This window comes from Corythoichthys intestinalis, chromosome 11 (genome assembly GCF_030265065.1).
Source record: "Corythoichthys intestinalis isolate RoL2023-P3 chromosome 11, ASM3026506v1, whole genome shotgun sequence".
In the NCBI taxonomy this organism is placed as follows: domain Eukaryota; kingdom Metazoa; phylum Chordata; class Actinopteri; order Syngnathiformes; family Syngnathidae; genus Corythoichthys; species Corythoichthys intestinalis.
Window position 1 is genome coordinate 20,352,628 of NC_080405.1, and position 21,518 is coordinate 20,374,145.

A 21,518-nucleotide genomic window follows, 5' to 3' on the forward strand; every position below is an offset into this window, starting at 1 on the left:
AGTGTCCTCCATAATTACTTGCATCGCCAGGCTACCTCATGCTGAGGACACACAAGATAGACACAGGCCCTTTGGGTCCTTCCTGCAGGAAGTGCTATACTTCAGAGCCAATTAGTGCAAAGAATATAATTAGGATAAGAGTACACACTGTGCTGTTGTGCTCTTGTGTAACTGCCTGGATTAAACCTCCCAGAAGAAACATTTCACTTCACTAAACTTCCTTGAAGGCTTATATAATGCACTCATAATCATGTTTGGGAAGGTGAGTGTGTGTTTCTCACCACGTGGATGCTCCCAGCAGCACCTCCCAGTAGTGACACCCGCTGTCAATAAAGACGTTACCGGCGGCCCCGTACGAGCCAGTTCCACCGAAGCGTTCGGGAGTGTGACTCTTCTTCAGAGAGCTCTCATCTTTCTCCATGGTGAGGCAGTCATTGGATAGACGTAGCTTCTTGTGTGCAGTTTTGGGATCCAATTTGAAGGGTTGACCTGCAAATGTAATAATGTATTAACAGTGGTGGATGAGGTACTGTACTCACTTTTTTTACTTAAGTAAAAATACAGATACAGGTCCAAAAATACTTGAGTACAAAAGTACTTGCTTCAAAATTTACAAGTAAAAAGGAAAAGTACTATCAGGTGCGTACCGCTACCTACTGTACAAGACTGTACAGCACCCATCAGAAGGCGCACTGCCCTCACTGTTGATTTTTAGTGGTTAATATCTTGTTCACCTGCCTAATCATGTTTGTCAGGGTCCCCCCAGGATTGATAAATCTAAATTCAAGACTTTTAAGACCTTTTTTAATGCCATTTCAACTGAAAATTAATACTTTTCTTGCACCCATTATTTAGATCATATTGAATCATATTAAATAAATAAAGCACTGAACATCAAATTTAACCTCAATTACTAAGTGTGTTTGACAAAAGAATGCACATATATTGAAGATACAATTAAAACACATTTAAAGTAAGATTATAAAGTCTGTCAGAATTTTTTTAAACACACACACACGCACACAATAATTATGGACAAAAAGAGGAGGAGGACAGGACTCAGACCAGCCATCTTCTGTAACAGGCTAGCCGCCAGTGCACCTGCCAAGACCCCAGTGAACATGGCTAACTCTCGAGTTAAAAAAGCGAAATTCACATTCATTCGAAAGGCAAACCGAAATGTTTAAGCAGGTCCACTGCCTTTGCATGACCCATAAACTGCAACCTAAAGTATCTGGATGTAACTTGAGCCCCTATCACATACTGTCCCAAAACAACGGGAATATTGCGGGACTTAACCGTGCAGCAGTTGTGTGTGAAAACAATTTCCCGTGTCGACTGACATGGGAAGCAGTGTGCGTGAAAGCAGGAGTTAAATTCTCGGGTCACAGCAGATGGCTGATGACTTAAATATCATAGCGGCGGCCAATTATACTGGACTGTCTCAGGAAATTAGAATACACAATATTCTAATTTCCTGACTGTCTCAGGAAATTAGAATATTGTGTATTCTAATTTCCTGAGACAGTCCTGTATATATACACAGGACTGTCTCAAAAAATTAGAATATTGTGTATTCTAATTTTCTGAGACAGTCCAGTAAACATAACAAGCTGGAAACAGCTAAATTAAAGTGAAAACATGACCAAAATTAAAATGTCAATTATTACGTCGGGCCGGGCCAGGGTTCTTTCTCGCTAACTTTTTGAAATAACTATATATTAACGATGTATGAATGATAAACTAAGGAATACTTGTTATAAAATAAATAATTTGAATTAAAAAAAAAAGAAGGCACTGTATGGTCATTGCAGAGCCAGAGCGTGCCTATACGCCCTTTTAATCTTCCCCTCTGCGAGTCCACAAAACCGCATCTGTTTATTTTTATTTAACAAACTTTTCCAGCGTTATTTCATTGTGTAAATAAATTTATAATGATCATAAAAATATGTAGTCTATTTAAACATTAAGAAAATGTGCGTTTTTTTTCTGCCAACTAAGAATTCGTTATAAAAGACAGGCTTTTATGCAGACATCGTCACAAATGTTATCACACAAAACGCGGGTCGGGCTTTAATACCCGTGGACCAGTTCGGGTCGGGCTGGACTTTTTAGGCCCGATTTTACCTCTATCTTAAAGTCTTGATGAGCTTAAATTGGCTGCAGTTACGAAGTCGGAAATGCTCCCTCCGGAAAAAAAAACACGATTTGAGCAACATTATGTTTAACAAACTTTTCCAGCGTTATTTCATTGTGTAAATGCATTTATAATGGTCATAAAAATATGTAGACTATTTAAACATTAAGAAAATGTGCGTTTTTTCTGCCAACTGAAAATTCGTTACAAAAGACAGTTAAGACATCGGGAACGCTCCCTCTGGAACAGAACGCAATATGACCAACATTGTGACAGCCGATGCCGACCAAAAATGACGTAATATCCGAAACAGATCACCAATGGACTCATTTGAAGTATATGAATGGTGGTCTGTTTTGGTGTTCAGAATCCACAATACTTCTGCCTGCAGGGTTTTCGTTCCACCGACAAACGGACGCATTCCCGATGCAGAGGTGGATGGATTCTCCGTTTTGCCGGTTGTGGTGGTTTGGCACGCACGAGTTGCATTTCGATTTGTAGTGCAGTGCAGCGTAAAAATTCTATGCGTCATCTTCGTTATGGATTTTAAAAAAAACTTCATCACGGATATAATTTAGGTTGCACTGAGATATTCTTAAGACCACGGTGAAAAAATTCCTGACTTACAACAGCTAATTTAATACTTTTAATACCTTTAATAATGGAAAACTAAATTCAATGCTTTTTTAATACTTTTAATTACCCGCGGGTACCCTGTTTGTACGGTTGCTGCCTCTACTTTTACTTTGTTACATTCCACCACTGTGAATTAATGACAACAACATATAAAATACAGGCATGAAAATGGGTCGGGGTTAAAAAGGTGAGATGGGTGTGGAGGAAATATGTTCTGGCTTTCTGCCAAAATTCTGCCTACATGAGGCGAATTTGACAATTTAAATTTTTCACATAAGGCTTAATATTCGAGTTAGCGGGGGTTTAATTAGTTGAAGGAGTTGATTTCAACCACCATTGACTCGCGCTAGCTTAGCCACTCCGGAGCCCTGAAACTAACAAATAACTGGCAAACTGCACAGAATTTGTTCAAATCAACTCCAATGACTAATTAAACCACGGCTAACTCAACGATTAAGCCTAATGTAAAAAATTCTGAACTTCCCCTTTAAAATAAAGACCATTGAATATGGCCATTAAAATGTTGTCTATAAAAGTTTTAGAGCAATAAAACAAACAACAAAAATGAATGAGATGAACAAGAATCCTTCAAAGTATTTCATAATGGGTCCAAATGATTCTTCGAACAGATCATGTGACTATAGCACCTTAGAGACAGCCGTTTGCTTTGCTTAGCCAAAACTACAGCTGAGGAGGCAAAACGGATATTTAGAATTTCCTTAAACCTAAGCTTTCAAAACCTTCAACAACAACTGAGCTTAAGCAGGATTGAGCACGAGCAGTATCAAAAAGTCCTGGCTGTCGTGTTACCTGTTGTGCTGTAATTCCAAGTGGTGCTTGAATTGGATGCTTTTAGCGGTCGACAGTCTTTTTGAGTTAGCGCAAAGTTCGCAGTGCACGGAGATATTTTTGTCCTCTTTACTGGACAAAAATGTGAAGTAATGTCTGTGTTTCCAGTGTGCAAATGCAGCCGTTTGTAGTATATCTCCTGCCTATTTCATTGCATCCTGACGAGGTAGCAAGGCAATGTTTTGGCCGGAAACTCCCAGCGCTCAAGGCTCACTCATCATAGTAATACACGTAACCTGTTTTTTTTTTTTCCATCCCCGATTAGAAAATGTGACATGTGATGTCACTCCCTTGACTACAGTATTCCTCATTCTACATACATTATAGGGCAATAACAAAATAGTAATGCACAGGTATCAAGGAAAGTAACTTTAATCAGATTACAGTTACGCATTACTCACATAACGCGTAACTGACAAAATTGCTTTTATATTACCGTTAAATACACAAACTTGACGCTAACTTAACAGGAGCTATTTTTTCACTGGGATTTGGCTAGCTCTGGCAGTGTTCAACTGTAACTTTGTCTAGCGCAAAATATGAAAACGATTGAAACTATTACTCACCAAATTCAATATACTGGCAAATGCATTCATCTAAAAAAAAAAATTGAGAGGGAGACCTCCCCTCGTCCATTGAACGTGAATTTGTGCTTAGGACAAGATCATCTGTTGCAATTAGCGATCTTTGAAACTTTTGAAACTTGTTTCTCTCTCAGCGGCTGTGATTAACCTCAATGTAGTTGCTCTCCTAGCTAAGCCTTGCCTATCATTCGTCTTTGTAAGTTTTTAGTAACTTTGTGTATTGAATTTGAAAGGAAAATGTGTGTTGAAGCGGCATGCAATGTTAAGAGTCTTTTGAGCTCGAATTGCTGTGTCCAGCGCTGTAACTCTGCTGCACTCTGAACTCTTGTGCACTCTCTAATGAGCCGGAACGCGCGCGGCTCTTTATAGTGTCTCTGTCACGTGACTGTGACGCAGCCGGTAACGCGCTCAGCCAAACAGACACACAAGTACGGTAGGTGAATTATGACAAACAAAGGGTCACCACAGTGTTTTGTTTTTGGCAAACTTTTTCATGAAGCTAAACTGTTGAAGCTACTCACGTGGAAAAATACGATTGTACAACGTTTTAAATGTATTCATTCGGTACATTTTAGTTACCACGATTTGAGAGATCAATAAATTGAAGAAAAGTACGCCTTGTGTTTGGAGTGTTTGTTTTTGGGTTTGCTGGAATAGCGTCACTGACACAAGCAGCATCAAAAGGGGAAAGGGTAAGCGCTGCCGCGCCAAGCCACTTCTGGCTGCATTTTTGACACATGAAAAATAACGAATACGTACTCCTGTATGACAGAAAATTTTAGTGGTTTTGTAACCGCGACGTTTTCATAGCATGGTAAACCGTGAAGGTAACTGGCACATGCCTACACCCGACCCCCCCACCCCTTTTAAACATTTTCTCCTCGGATCTACACGATTCACGTAGGTCATCCTTTTTGACTTCAAAACGGCGAATTTCGCCGAAAGGTGAGAGATTTTCATGCCTGAAAAGAAGTGACTTTTGGTACCAGCAAGACACACTTTTGATTTCGCCAAGATGCATTTCAATGTTGGTCTTAAGAACCAGCCATTGTTACTGTCAGCAGCTGGTTTAACACACAAAAACAACCAAAACAGTTCTAAACTAATTTAAAATGACCGTGACAGCGAAGAGCTACCAATCTCTGGTCTATTCTTATGGTGTGGACAATGTAGGAGCTGAGCAAGAAAGGATTGCAGAAGCTGCTGAAAAGGGGAAGACGTGAAAAAGTGAGGTGGTGAAAAAGTAAGTTGAGAATTGCTTGTAGAGAACTCAAGGAGAAAAATGAGGGGGAAGTTATTTGCAAATACAAGGTGCGCGAATCTAAACTTCAAAGCTCCTTGCAGCCTTTGTGAAAACATTTCGTGCGAATGGAGGAAGGCAGTCGGCATCCCCCTCAGTGTCTGCCATCACACAGACTTGAAAATTAGCAGAAGGAAACTTTTAGTCAAGATGTTATGGTGGAAAAGCTGCCACCGGTTTTCAACAATTCCATGTTCAACTCGCTTGGGAATTCTGATGCTGAGATGAAATAGTATTGCTAAGGTGAAATGCAACAAACTATAAGAAACTGAGGATTGTAAGAATACTAATACATCAAATCTTCATGGTTATTCTGGGATACCATGCAAATATTCCCCCAAAGAGATATAGGGGGGTTAAGAATGACTTTATTTGATTAGATTAGTAGGTGCTTTATGGTAATGCCGTGGCGTCATTGAAGTAAAAAAGAAAAAAAAAATCACCTGTAATTTCTTTCAGAAAGCGTTCAGCTGGTTTCCAACCTTTTTTTTTCTTCCAGGAACCCATACTTTTACCATTGTAAGCTTCAGCCCCCCCTCCCATTTAAATTTTTCTCAACATTTTATTATATTGTCGACTTAAAAAAAAAACAGGGTTAGGTTAACTATACTTGCAATACACGTGTCTTCACAAACAATGTGCTTCCAAATAAAACACAGAAAATGTGGGAAAACTTTATTTTTTAAATTACCGTTGTGCACTCAAAGGCCAGGCAAACTAGCTTTTAATGAGAGTTCTGTCACTCAGACAGGTGAAACAATTATTTTGACATGCGCAGATTTGAATAGTGGGCCGTTTACATGGCGACACTGCGACACCATGACACAACGATTTTGCTGCGGAACGGCCTTGCCTTTACATGGTGACGGCAAAAACAGAAGGCAAAGACGCAAATTTATGATTCTGAACTCCAGAGCGGAACGATTCGATTGCGGGGATTGCTCTGCAACCAAACAAATGGAACGCTCTCGCTCCGGTGACATCGGCACTTGCACACGTCACTATGTGCATGCGCAGTCATTGCTACTAAACATTCAAAACAGCAAACATGGTGGAACGTCAGCTTTAATTTACTGTAATTTTTGGACTATACGGCATACCTGACTATAAGCCGCCACCCACCAAATTTGACACAAAAACGGCATTTCTTCATAGATAAACTGCACTGGACTATAAGCCGCAGTTGTGCTCACTGTATTATGGGATATGTACGCCAAAAGGTATTAACCAAAAACACTTTATTTGACAGCGGCATCATAAGACTGTCACAAGACCAAATGAACCACCATGTAGCTTCAAACCAATTGGCAGCAACGCTTCATTGCTTCAAGAAGCTTCATTTAGCCATCACTGCTCCCATGTGGGAGACAGCTAACTTCTGCTGCCACCTGCTGTCAACACTCTTGTTGTCCAAAATGCCTCCTAGCATGCATTGCAGCGCGAAAGATGTAAATAACAATCAAAATTCATGTTCTGTGCTAATTATTTATTCAGTTACTGTTCTAGTTGGTTCATTAATTGCTAATTATGGTAATTTGTAACTCTTTATTTGACAGTGGCACCATAAGACTGCCATAAGACAATCATAATTATGACATGACAGATGTCATTTAGTGTCATCCGGCAAATGATCTCACTTTTGAATGCATGTAAAATATCTGAGCTGGACATAAATGGAGTTAATGACATAATTTGCTGGATGACACTTAATGACATCGGTCATAAGCATTCGGTCTTTTTTTTCTTTCTTTTTTTTTCATTTCATTTCAGGCAGTTACATTCATCTTCATGAATACAGTTCTTTGCTTTCAAGAAACAACAGAGAGAAAAAAACAAAAACAAAACAATTCTCATGATAATGTCAGAATTATGACAGCCTTATGACAGCACTATACAGTATTTGACAGCAGCGTCATAAGACTATCTATTAACCCAAATAAATCATCAAATAAGCCGCACTGGACTATGGACCCCAATCACCAACGTCACATAATCACGTGATCGCTGTATTGTGCCGCCATATTGTCCGTCATTCTGTGTCGTATTGTCAATGGTAGTAGTTTCTAAAGGTGGATTCACTTGCAAATTATGGAAGCCCTGGTGCATTCAGACGCTGTAAACTCATTGGATGAGTTGCATAAAAGCCGTTATTTGGAAAAGCTTCGGTCGATCCAGTCGCCAGATCCATATTTGATGCCCAAACCAATGTTTCCTCTCGTCCGGTCCCATCCCGTGCGTCAGAGCTCGTCCTGAGACCACAACATTTCCAATAATACTCCAGTTTATGTCACGATGAGGAGTCGGGTACCCAAAATCAGCACTGGCCCAAATATAAACCGACATTTGGTCAGCTGAGCGTCACCGTTGTCACGATTGTAAAATGAAACTTGATCGACAACGGGCCGGTGTGTGCCAAAAAATATCTGCCCCGCGTGAAATGCCCCCCCTGATGGGAGCACTTATTTATAACGCTTTATTGACGTGAAAACATCAAATGTTTTCATGGACGCATTACAGTAATGGATTTACGACTGTAAGATCAGTTTTAAATAATTAAATTACACAAAATATTAGTACTGTATTTTAGTAACAAATCGTGGACTGGGCCACATAACCATCTTTGAACAGAAATGTATTAGTCTACAGGTTTTCACGACCATATCCCACTGACAATCACACAGGTATGACATTTATTAGTTCAAGCAGAGTAAAATAATACATATTCACGGTACAAGAAAGTCGTTTCCGTGTGGGCGCTCCTGTCAGGGGGGACATTTCACGCAGGGCGGCTATTATTCGGCACAACACCTGTTGTTGCGCTCACCTTCTTGCTGCCCGACCGTGGCGACGAGCTTCGTAGTCTCCGTCTGATGATGTCTCGTGTTGGCATTATATTGATGTTTTCGCCGCTGTCTGACGGCACAACACAAACGCATCATGGACCGAGATAAACAAACTGGGCTGCTTTAGAGATTTGCCCTTTTAACAATGGCCACACAGAAAGTTCTAAAATGACCGTTTATCTTCTCTGTTAATGCAACCAATCGCCACACATGCCTTCACCATTTTGATTAATCAATGTTAATGATTGTCAGGAAGGTTTTTGGGTTCGTTTACTAGGCGGTGATTCCTTAGACAAGCAGAAAAACACACAGTAATAGGAGGAATGTACCTAGCGGCAATATGTAAACACGACGAGCTGACGGACAATATGGCGGAACCAGTCAGGGGGGCGGAGTTGTGACGTCGCGAGTTTGGGGTCTATAGACGGCAGGATTCAAAATGAGGGAAAAAGTAGCGGCTGATAGTCCAAAAATTACGGTACTGTTTTTATAATATTTTTCATATAAATAAATTTTATGTTCGCGTTTTTGTGGCTTTTGAAGCAAAAGAAAAACACGCGTGGACGCCATTGCTTTGAGTGGGTGGGTACGTTGTCTTCTGAGCTGGGGAGGTTGTTGCCAAGGAAGTGCATCGTTGGCTATCGCCAAATTTGTCGTATTATTGGAGCATCACCATGTAAACAGCCCCTTAATGTACCGGAAATAGTAAAAGAAGTTGTAGCGACTTCCGTGTCAACAAATACAAATACAGTCAGATCTTTCAACAACTGTAAGATTGTTTAATATCACAATCAACATGTTTGTCTCGGATACAGAGCAGTACAGTCTTGCGCCCATCCTGTCTTCTGCTCAGTTTACGACTAGCTTCTAGCTTCCTGTAGTAACAGTGACACATATACTTACGTCACAGACGTGCGAGGGAAAGAAGGTTTGTTTCATTATTTTGTTTGTTTTGATGGGGGCAGATCGGATTACAGACAGACTTAAACAATCCCTCTCGTTTGCAATAAAATCTTGATAGCAATGGGTGTGATTGGAACAGAAAACTCTCAGAAGCATTTTTATTCCGATCAAGGTTTTTAATCTGCATAAATGTGCCCAAGTAGTAAAATTAAAATCCTTAACATAAAGAGGGCTTTGCCACCTGTGAATCTTTGTGAACTAAACAACAGGCTGCATAGTTTTTTTGTAATATGACGTCATTAAATTTACTCAAAAACAGCACATCATTCCTATAAACATACAGCATTCCAACTTTTCGTCACTTTTGTTAACAGTTGAAGCTTTGCAAAGGTTTGCCCCATTTTAAGCATTCACATAATAACACCAGCAATTTGGTCAAAACGGGTGGAGGGCAGGCGAGGTGAGACACAGACGGGAGAAATTGAGGGGATAATTCCAGGCTGAAGATTGTCACTGTAGACTTGTAGGAGGTCAGCTGCATCCCTCTTAGAACTGACATTTAACTCTGACACCTCCAGCTCGTTGGCTCCCTCAGCCTCCCACGGCTTAATGAGACACAATGAGCCCCCCTCCTACCCGACTCCTCTGCTCTCTGTGTCCTTCCCTTCATCTCTCTTTCCCCGTCCTCTCAATCTCATCCTCTCGTGAACACTCCCCTCCAATAATCCGCCTGCTGAGTGAAACTGCTTGTGGATGTGAGAGGACGAGGCCAATGTGCTGCTGGCAGCCAATTACATTAATGCGCTCGCTTCTTTGAACTGCTTATCGCTGCCAGCGCAGCCTCTTGCAAACACTGGGGCTCTCTGTCATGGATTTCCAGGGGATGGCTCCTGAGAGCCGGGGCCGAGGTTGGAGGGGAGAAATGTGAGGACAAATGCGCACTTGTGAGTTGAGCCAGCACAAATCAAAAACACAAGTTCATAAACATATGTCTTTGCCCTGTCGATCCAATGCAAGTTTGTTGTATTCAATTGTAAATATTTATTACCTCGTTCACTGACATTGACAGCGATAGATGTCAAATCAATTTGAACTGGGATGGTTGTCAATGAATTGTGTTTCAGTGCCATTGACGGCAATAGACACCCAATCCATTTTGACTGGGAGGGCTGAAAGTGATTGTTCATTGCCAGTACTTTCTGTAAAAATAGACTGGATCTCCACCACAATCAATAGCAGCTATTAAGTTAATTCATGAAAAAGCATTAAAGAAGTTACAAGATGGAAGACCATTGATGTATTGCCATAGTTTCAGTGTAGTTAGTGGTAACGTGCCAAAGTTATTGTGTGGTAAATGTAAAAAAAAAGGTTCATTTTTAAAGTAGAGCTGGTTCATCTATCACTCTCAATACCAGCCAATGAGTTAACCTTGTCTACAAACTTGGACTTCATTGTAGAGCAGCCTTCGACATTCCTACACAGCTCGAAAACACGTCCTTTCCAGTGAATGAGATCACTGTTGTCATGTTCCAAACCAAATCAAAATCAAATGGTCCACCCAGAGTTGCTTTTTCATCAATTCGCTTTTCCTATGGTTTGCTTTGGTATACAAGCAGAAGGTCTGTCAAATTGTCACTCAAGTAATAATTTTTCTTGTAGACAATAAATTTGAAGTCCTCCTCCTCAGTCATTCGTGAACCGATAGTCTTGAGACTTTGTAGCTACAGTGTATCACAAAAGTGAGTACATTAATGGCCTCACATTTCTGCAGTTATTCAAGTATATCTTTTCATGGGACAACACTGACAAAATGACACTTTGACACAATGAAAAGGAGTTAAATTTTCCCCTCAAAGTAACTCAAAATATAGCCATTAAAATCTAAACCCCTGGCAACAAAAGTGAGTACACCCCTATTAAAAAACGTACATCCCTAAATGTCCAAATTGAGTACTGCTTGTCATTATCCCTACAAAATGTCATGTGACTCGTTACAGGAGTGTTGTCAGCATTGCTGCAGAGATTAAAGAGGTGTGTGTGGGGGGGGGGGGGTCCAGCCTGTTAGCACTCAGACCATACGCAACACCATCAAACTGGTGTGCATGGCTGTCACCCCAGGAGGAAGCCTCTTCCGAAGACGGTACACAAGAAAACCCGTCTGTCTCATCAGAACATATGACATGGTTCCAGTAATCCATGTGCTTTGTTAACATGTCTTCAGGCAACTGTCTGCCGGGCTTTCTTGTGTGCCGTCTTCAGAAGAGGCTTTCTCCTAGGGCGACAGCCATGCACACCAATTGGATGAAGTGTGTGGCATATGGTCTGAGCACTAACAGGCTGACCCTCCACCTCTTCAATCTCTGCAGCAATGCTGACAGCACTCCTGCAACGAGTCACATGACATTTTGGAGGGAAAATGACTAGCAGTACTCAATTTGGACATTTAGAGATGTACGTTTTCTCAAAGGGGTATACTCACTTTTGTTGCCAGGGTTTTAGATATTAATGGCTATATTTTGCGTTATTTTGAGGGGAAAATAAATTAACTCTATTATATAAGCTGCACAGAGACTACTTTCATTGTGTCAAAGTGTCATTTTGTCAGTGTTGTCCCATGAAAAGATAAATATCTGCAGAAATGCGAGGAGGTGTACTCACTTTTGTGATACACTTTATGTACAGGTGTGGTCAAAAGTTTTCATACACTTGTGAAGAACATAATGTCATGGCTCTCCTGAGTTTCCAGTTATTTCTCCAACTCTGATTTTTCTCCGATAGAGCGATTGGAACAGATACTTCTTTGTCACAAAAAACATTCATGAAGTTTGGTTCTTTTATGACTTTATTATGGGTTAACAGAAAAAGTGATCAAATCCGCTGGGTCAAAAATATACATACATGGATCTGAAAAAGCGAATCATTGACTTGAACAAGTCAGGAAAGTCACTTGGAGCCATTTCAAAGCAGCTGCAGGTCCTAAGAGCAACAGTGCAAACAATTGTTTGTAAGTATAAAGTGCATGGCACTGTTTTGTCACTGCCACGATCAGGAAGAAAACGCAAGCTATCACCTGCTGCTGAGAGAAAATTGGTCAGGAGGGTGAAGATTCAACCGAGAATCACCAAAAAGCAGATCTGCCAAGAATTAGATGCTGCTGGAACACAGGTGTCAAGTGTCCACAGTCAAGCGTGTTTTGCATCTCCATGGACTGAGAGACTGCCGTGCAAGAAGGAAGCCCTTGCTCCAAAAGCGGCACCTTAAGGCTAGACTGAAGTTTGCTGCTGATTACATGGACAAAGATAAGACCTTCTGGAGGAAAGTTCTGTGGTCAGACGAAACAAAAATCAAGTTGTTTGGCCACAATGCCCAGCAATATGTTTGGAGGAGAAAAGGTGAGGCCTTTAACCCCAAGTACACCATGCCTACCGTCAAGCACGGTGGTGGTAGTATTATGCTGTGGGGCTATTTTGCTGCCAATGGAACTGGTGCTTTACAGAGAGTAAATGGGATAATGAAGAAGGAGGATTACCTTCAAATTCTTCAAGATAACCTAACGTCATCAGCCCGAAGATTGGGTCTTGGGCGCAGTTGGGTGTTCCAACAGGACAATGACCCCAAACACACATCAAAAGTGGTAATGGAATGGCTAAATCAGGCTAGAATTAAGGTTTTTGAATGGCCTTCCCAAAGTCCTGACTTAAAACCCATTGAGAACTTTGGACAATGCTGAAGAAACAAGTCCATGTCAGAAAGCCATCAAATTTAACTGAACTGCACTAATTCTGTCAAGAGGAGTGGTCAAAGATTCAACCAGAAGCTTGCCAGAAGCTTGTGAATGGCTACCAAAAGCGCCTAATTGAAGTGAAAATGGCCAAGGGACATGTTCCCAAATATTAGCGCTGCTGTATGTATATTTTTGACCCAGCAGATTTGATCACTTTTTTCTGTTCACCCATAATAAAGCCATAAAAGAACCAAACTTCATGAATGTTTTTTGTGACAAAGAAGTATCTGTTCCAATCACTCTATCAGAGAAAAATCAGAGTTGCAGAAATAACTGGAAACTCAAGAGAGCCATGACATTATGTTCTTCACAAGTGTATGTAAACTTTTGACCACAACTGTAGCATGGGCCAGTATCTTTCACATCTCCGAGGCTGATTACTGATTTTTTTGTATCAGGTCTAATTAACTAATTGCGGATTCATTGTTGTTGTAGGTTGAGTTAGCCAGTGGCATATGTGCTCTTTATCATAGCCTTCACCCTGTATTGTGCTGTAGCACACTCATGCTTGTTTCTACTAGGAGTCCCGCAGCCACAAAAGCGGACGCCAGATTGTTTCTTTGTCTTTGCTGTGCTGCCTCTTTCCCCTGGTTTTTAGACCATCTAGAAAGAGGGCACCATATCTAATTTGCTTTGTTGTTCCTCTTCTTGGTGAGGACACTGAAATCATTACTCTTGCATTATTCGCGGATGTATCAGAATGAAATTTGGTAGGTATTTTCTAGGAATGTATATACAACGTTCATTGGAGCCCGATTTTTAATTTTATGTCTTGAGGCTGATTAATTAATTTTGGACTTATTGTTACCTGGAGGTTCAGAGTTACCCAGTAGTTAGCATGCAAGCTCTTCGGGTGTGTTTATCATGGTCCTGCTGTCTACATGTTCACGGTCGTAGTTCAATTTAAACTTGTAATTTTGCAGTGCAGTTTTTCAGTGTCTGATTGCTACTACTGTAACGATTAGCGGACCCTTATGCCACACAAAGTGCCTAGTTACTCCAAGTTTTTATCTGAAATTAATTTCAAACAAAAAGTTGAGACAGAAAAAGTGCAAAAATAAAGACTATTAAAGTGCTGCTGAAGAGTGGAGAAAAACAGCAATTTGCAGAAAGAAATAAGGGACGAGTAATCAATGCACTATACTAAATAGCGAGAGAAATCAACAGAGCATGGACAATTGCTAGTATAATGCCAAAACCTGGGAGAAAGAGAAAGTGCCCCCACACATAAATAAAATCCAAGTAGAAGCGGAATCCAAAAGTAATTTAGACATATTGCTGTAAGTCAACAAGAAACTTCTCCAGATACAAAGTACACGGTCACTTTTTTTTTTAAACTAACCTCACATGACGCATGGAAGCAGCCAGCAGTTTGCTTTCATTCCATGTGAGGCAAGACCAATTAGAGAAGTTTCAAACAGTCTTCCGCTCCTCTTTGTGGGCCTGTCTTAAAGCAGTGCATTGTTACAGACTGGTATGACTTTACTATTAAACACATAAAAGACTGAGTGATGAAAGTAGGGCATAAACAAAAGATGCCTCTATTGGGGTATTCAAAAAGTAAAATCAAATCAAATTTATTTCGATAGCACTTCACAAAAACCTGAAAGGTCTACAAAGTGCATTACAACAACGATATTGTTCATGATAAATAAAAGGAAAAGGAAAGTATTATACAATGATGACAAAAAAAACAAAACGAAAACAAAAACAAGGCATCACGATAAAAGTCAAAACAGCAAATAAAACAATAAAACAAATAAAATCCAAAGCATTAAAATCCTTAAGAAATAAAAACGGGCTACCTTAGTCTGGATAAAAGGCAAGCCTAAAAAAGTGGGTCTTTAACCGTGATTTAAAAAGGCCTAGATTCTTCATTGTGCAGACTTTAGGGGGCAGGCTGTTCCACAATCTGGGCCAGCCACTGCAAAAGATCACCCCACTATTTGAGTCTCGACCTTGGAATTGGCAAAAGAAGCTGGCCGGTAGAACGGAGAGCCTTGCCAGAGTTACGGAGGGGTGAAATCTCGATAAATAAGAAGGAGCCAGGCCATTAATAAAATTAGAAACAGACAGTAAAAGTTTGAAATCAATTCTAAAATTAACTGGAAGCCAATGGAGCGACGATGGTAATATGTTAACGTCTGGGCGAACTGGTTAAAAATCGAGCAGCAGCATTTTGAACAAGTTGCAGACGCCTGTTAAAAATAGAGCAGCAGCATTTTGAACAAGTTGCAGACGACAAATTGAGGACTTGTGAAGACCAACATAAAGTGCATTGCAGTAGTCCAGTCTTGAGCTTATAAAGGCATGAATTGCTTTTTCAAGGTCGTGGTGACTAAGGCTAGGTTCACACCGCAGGTCTTAATGCCTATCCGATTTTTTTCATGTTTTTCCGACTCGAGTGAGGCATTAACTTGACTTTCTGAACGGGAAAAGTCACATAAAAGTGGACCATTTCAAATCCGATCTAGGTAACTTTCATATGTGGTTAAAATCCGATCTGGGACACATTTTTCCAGAATGTGGCTCCGGTCTGAACTGTCAAGTCCCCTAAATCAGAATTCATGCAGCAATTACGTCAGCAAAGAGCGAGAGAGACAGGGTGCTAAGGTAGCGATGCAGCTGTGCATTAGCGTTAGCGCCTAGCTTGAATGCAGATTTGAGGGAAGAGACTGGCTTGACAGCAGTCCTAAAAAAATACAATTTGGGGTTGGAATAAGCCTGAAAATGCTTGTTTTTTCTTTCTGTGCTCCAAATGAGCAATTTCAAGATTGCTTACACGACCAAGAATCGGGGCAGTCCGTATGTGGGTGCGTCATTAACGCACAGTGCGTGCATGCTATCAATCCAAATAAACTTTGAATATAAGACTAAACGGTGATTATTTATGTCTGTTATTTGAGTCCTCTTTTTGGAAATTAAAATATGATCAACTTAGAATGACGTTAAGCCAGCATTTGTTTTGATGCTCCTGCGCATGCGAGTCAGTTTGCTCAGCGCATCTCAGACTTAGAATTAGTGCGCATGCGTGATACTTGAACAGGCTCAACGGACAAAGGCAATCTAAACGGGCAGACCAAAATAAAACAGATGACAAAAAAATCTGAATTGTGCATTAAGACCTGCGGTATGAAACTAGCCTAAGAAAAGGCTTTACTTTGGCCAAGAAACATAACTGTAAACAACTTATTATTACTCTTACAACAGAGCTAATTTGTTTCAAAGTTGAGCCTGCTATTGAATTGAATTTATTGTCATTGTCATCATCATCATCATCATCAACATTAAAATCAAAATCACAAGAAAGAAAGGAAAGAAAGAGGGAAATCATCGCGTATGTTTGTTTATCCAAAGAAGATGAGAACAGACATGACAAGGGAGACGGAAAAAGCAGAAGCTTATCGGGACCCGTCCCCCTGCCACCAAGGTCGCACAAGCAGCATGTTCTGGATCAGTCCAGTGATAGTCTAACACATTTCGTTCAAAAGTCATTGATTGCCATGGAGATTTCACATATAGTAATTTAGGTGTATTGGATCAGTTCATGTCCAAGTAGGTGAAGGGTGAAGGCCTGGGGTGCTTTGGAGGCTCTCATGTGTTGTATCCTCCGTAGAAGATTTCTAGTCAGCATCCCTTGCCCGGTTTAGGAGATTAGTCATCATCATCTCTGGCCCGGTTGGCCCGAGCGAGTCTCTCATGATCACGAATTTTTGTGGCCAGTCGTGAGGCGGCGTCACTTAGCATTGCCTGCTCCTTCATTAACAGTGCCAACTCGTCGCCGTTGCGTCGAACAACCTCCAGTGTGTCATGGAGTTGGTTCTTCATCCTGATCGAGAAGCGACGAACCCAGAGGGCACCAAGTAGCAGTAGGAAGGCCAGAGCCAGCAGTGTGCCGAAGATGTACAGATCCTCAGCGTCCTCTATCAGGAGGGACGTTAGGCATAGCGGCCTCCATTTACCCCAGGCTATCGAATATCACTTAGAGATTTTTAACCTGTGTCTTGGAAAAGGGAGCCAGAGCGCCATTCATCGTGGAATGTGTGCCAAAAGTAATATATTCAGTTTTGCTGCCGTTAAGATGTAAAACGTTTTGTGCTAGCCACTGCTTCACATCGGAAATGCACTCTGTCAATTTACTGAGAACAGTTTGTTCGTTAGGTCTCAGGGGCCAATACAGCTGCAGGTCATCAGCATAAGAATGAAAAGACATATTACGATTTTTTTTATAATTGATCGTAAAGGTAGCAGATGAAGCGCAAACAGAACATGCCCTAAAATAGAGCCTTGTGACACCCCGTAAGACAGAGAAGTTTGTAAGGAGGAAAATTCTCCAGTCATTACCGAGATGGTCCTATGTGCCAGATACGATTTAAATCATTGTAGAGCGTTACCACGGATACCACGAAAGTAATTTCAATTAAACTTCATCCCAAAGGGTTCTGTTGTGAGGTGATTCACTTCAGACAGCATCTATTGATATCACCTGGTGTTATTTCAAATTGAATTAACCCTAAAAGGCAGTTAAATAAATATGCTCAAATACTTCTATTAACTAAGAGAAATTATGATATACAACCTATTTAATGTAATAATCTCGCAATCTTAACCATGGCATCGTTAACTATAATTCTCTAATGCCTGCAAAAACACTAAATGTGTTTGAGGAATGCATTCTTTACCCGTGCCAGAAATATGAAATGAAATATTTGTCTTTTTGTAGGCTACTTTCCCTCAGCACCTCATAACTGGCGCCATCATCCCATCTTCCCTCATCTCCTTCCACTGTTTACCTAAAGGCCTGTGAGTTAGTTTGACGTCTGCCATCAGGGATGCATGCTGGGTAAATATTATTGCAGTCTCTTTGAGAGGAAGTAAAGGGGTATGCGTACCCCCTGAGGCACTTTCACTTGTGATATTTTCAGCCTGGTTTTCATGTATCGTCAATGTAGAAGCTCACATCCGAGGGGACAGGACACATGCACGTTCACACTCGCTTGCAAACAGACACTTTTCTAAATGTCAACAGTTCTATGTTTGTGTGTCAGCAATATGTGTCAGGGTAAAACATTTTTTTGGATATAATTATACACAAACACACACGGCCTTCATGTAATGTAATAATATCAGATGATCAGATGCTTTATATTTACGTGGTCAATTATACAGCATATTTTATTATTTATTTATTTCTTACAGGCAGTGTGAATCGTCTGGGAAATAGGAACAATAATTTGTTTTATTGCTTTTAAAAAACAAATTAACGTAAAGAAGATTGTTTTTGACTTCACAATCTAATTGTTAGCTAGGAAAAAAACATCTCTGTTACTGGACTTCCACCTGAGAGTGCAGCCAAGTCAGATGTGATGAAAATGCGCGCTTCCTGTTCTGCATGGCCGGATAGCCACTGACCTACAAAGCTCAGCACTTGGCTGGGATGCGACAACACATTTTGAAATTCAGGACTTTGTTAATTACTGATACGAATTAAACTAGGAGTCAGACAGACAGCTCATTAAAAGACAGACTGGAAAAAAAACCAACGTGTCTCGATGAAAGTGGTTCTTGTCCTGTTAGCTGACGCTCTAATTAAGTTGTGACCATGCTCAGATGTAAGCCTAATTCAATTTCTTGCCTAAAATATAGTAATTTAAACCCAAAATTAATGACTGTGATTTTGTTCCAAGCTTGCCTTTTAATGTTAAAATGGAGCATAAAAACTGCAGTGAAATATAGCACAGTGGTTTACAACGCTCTTATCTTTGCCTTATGAATTTTGAATGTGGTTATTGTGGAGAAAAAAGGGAAGTAACTAATGAGTGGTGACACAACTATGAATTTTCTCTTTTCATTTGAGGCTAGCATGTCTGCAAAAAGATCCTATGGAATTTTATTCATCATTACACAAAAAGAGGCAAAAGTTGACCTAGGACAATTTGTGGATGCTTCACCAAGACAACGCTCCTCCTCCCTAGTTATCGAACAATCCCTGGCCAAGAAGAAAATCACCGTGCTGGAGCAATCAAACTGTTTTATGTTTCTTAAGATCAAAAGGGCCACCAAGGCTTTCGGTTTTGAAGACATTGACGGCGTCAAGTTGATTGAAATGACAGAGCTGCGAAAGATCCTGGCCGAATTCTTCCAGGAACCACATGAAGTGAGGCAGAGAACTCTGGGGAAAGTACGCTCAACTGCAGTTTGTATTTTAATGTCTGTCCTGTCCTGGAACCTTTCTGACCAGCCCGCAGCTGGGCTTATTTTCTTCACCTGTGCGGTTGACTGAGGATTTGACTGTATTCATGACTAAAAAGCAGAAGATTGAGGGCACTCATGTCGGCAGACACTCGTCCCTGCAAAGAGCTATTTGGTGTCTTCAGTGCACTCAACCTTCTCACTCTCCTCTCACTATTTCTGTTATCTACCTTCTTACTCTCCTCCATTTAGGTTTCTCACGCCACTTTACGATGAGAAAGGATGGTCCAAATGCAGTGTTAAGTAAAGATATACGAAATACGGGTCACAGCGATAAAAGGTCACGTAATTGTTGACCTCTTTTGTCATGCTTAATTCATATGTGCTCTACAATACTGCAACACATTTTAGTGGCGAGTACCTTAAAACGCAGTGAAAATTTTATCAACAATAGAAAGGTGCTGCATTAGGCCACGGTCAGGTTTCAGTGCTTGAATCCAGAGTGACCTAAAAGCCAGTGAAAGCCTTTAAAGTGCGACAACAACATGGTTTTGAGCGGTGTTGCACGAGACAGCCGCAAAACCTTGAAGCAGGTTATTACAAGAAACATAAGACGTTCTGATTGGAACGCTTCTGCTTTGAAAGTGAAAATGCGACATTCAGCTCTATTTCAACGAAGAATTGGATGGCAATTGTTTTCTTCAACACCTCAAACTGGCACCTTTGGTGTTGATAAACAAGATAAGCAAAGTAATGATTGGTATTTGCCATTTGGTACAGGTCCAAATCCAATTACAGCATAGTATACAGATACAGAATATCTCAAGCGAATTACTCCAACAGATCTTTATCTGCATGGTTACAAGTTCAGCATCTAAGACATTACTAACAACCTCTTTGACATGAGACTCAAGGTTCTGACATAAAAAGTGTTTCCTCGAGGCTAAAGCGACAGATGGTTGCAAGAGGGAAGACGGACTGAAGAAAAGGGCACAACAAGATCGTATGTCACAGCCCAGAGGATCAGAGGACAGCATGCCAGGGATGAAAGTGGAGGAGATTAGCACCCAGCATGAGAGAGAACAAATCCAATTTGACAAAAACAAACCATCGAAATACAGTTACATTTTTGTCATCTCTTTATATTTGCCAAACCTGAATTGCAAATTCTGTCATTAAAGGTCAAATTAGAACATTATGGAGTATGTGCTACCTCTTAATAATGTTCAAAGAAAAATGTATTTATTTATTTATTTATTTTTAAACAGCATGATTAATTTATGTCACCATATGGCCGTGATTCATTTGCATGGAGAACATCTAAAAATAAACTCAAAAACACATTTTCCACCATTAAAGTGATACACAGTACAAAGTATGCAAGTCACACTCATACATTAAATTTGCATTGCTACTTAAACACATTAAACTCTAAGCCGTGTGCAGGACTTTGCTATTCAAAATTCATAAAATCAATATTTTTTAAAACATCTTATGGAAGAATTTTATGGCACCAACTTTAGTAGACACTCAGAGAGTCCATTTAAGAAGATGAAAATCATGAAATATACTAGTGAGCCGAAAAGTAAATCAAGTCTCTGGAACCATTTTAATAAGACTAACCATTATAATGCTCATAAAGGAAGCCTTTACTACCAGGGTGTTTTATTACACTGCATCTATTGCAGGTCTTCTTGGATGCATTTGGAAAGTGAAAAATAAAATATGTCATTGCATAAACAGAAGAGAGAGGATGGAATTATACAACGCTGAAGTAGGAGCTGTCTGTTTGGTCAAATTCTTTCTAAACTAACTCATATGAGCATACCTGTAGGGCCTCTGCGTTGTCATGAGCTGGAAGTGTACAAAACGAGTTGGGTACCACAATACATTTGCGTTTATACAGTAGATGTACTATATGCCTCTTTCTGTCCAATAACACATTGTTGTCTTATCCTTTGCCACAGTGATCAACATCATCGACCGAAAGCAGAAGAAAACCCAAATTTGACCTCCACATGTTCCCTAGTTGCATGTCACGCCTGCATCACATTGGCACTCTAATCCACTTTAATACCGTAAAAAAGTATGAGCACATTCCATTGGGAGGGAGTGTTTGGGGGAAGATTTTAAGAGTGATGGTTTCAACTGAACGTGGTAGATCGCAGCATCTCACACAGGGAATATGGACACAACAAAAAGTTTGTTACATTTGATCGCAAATGACATAAATCAAGCAATTTAGTAGTTGGGACCGACTGTAATTCCAGCATAACCTTTTTCAATCTAC

The 21,518-nt window shown here is 40.4% G+C and overlaps 1 protein-coding gene across 4 annotated transcripts in view; it reads right to left on the reverse strand.

The window, feature by feature from the left end:
* Window positions 1-21,518, reverse strand: part of mid2 (midline 2) — a 240,067-nt gene that overhangs the window by 7,482 nt on the left and 211,067 nt on the right. For all 4 annotated transcript variants that reach the window (XM_057850096.1, XM_057850099.1, XM_057850097.1 and 1 more), the window contains one exon: window positions 282-489. In XM_057850096.1, the coding sequence (XP_057706079.1) occupies window positions 282-489 (208 nt within the window). The remainder of the gene's footprint in view (window positions 1-281; window positions 490-21,518) is intronic.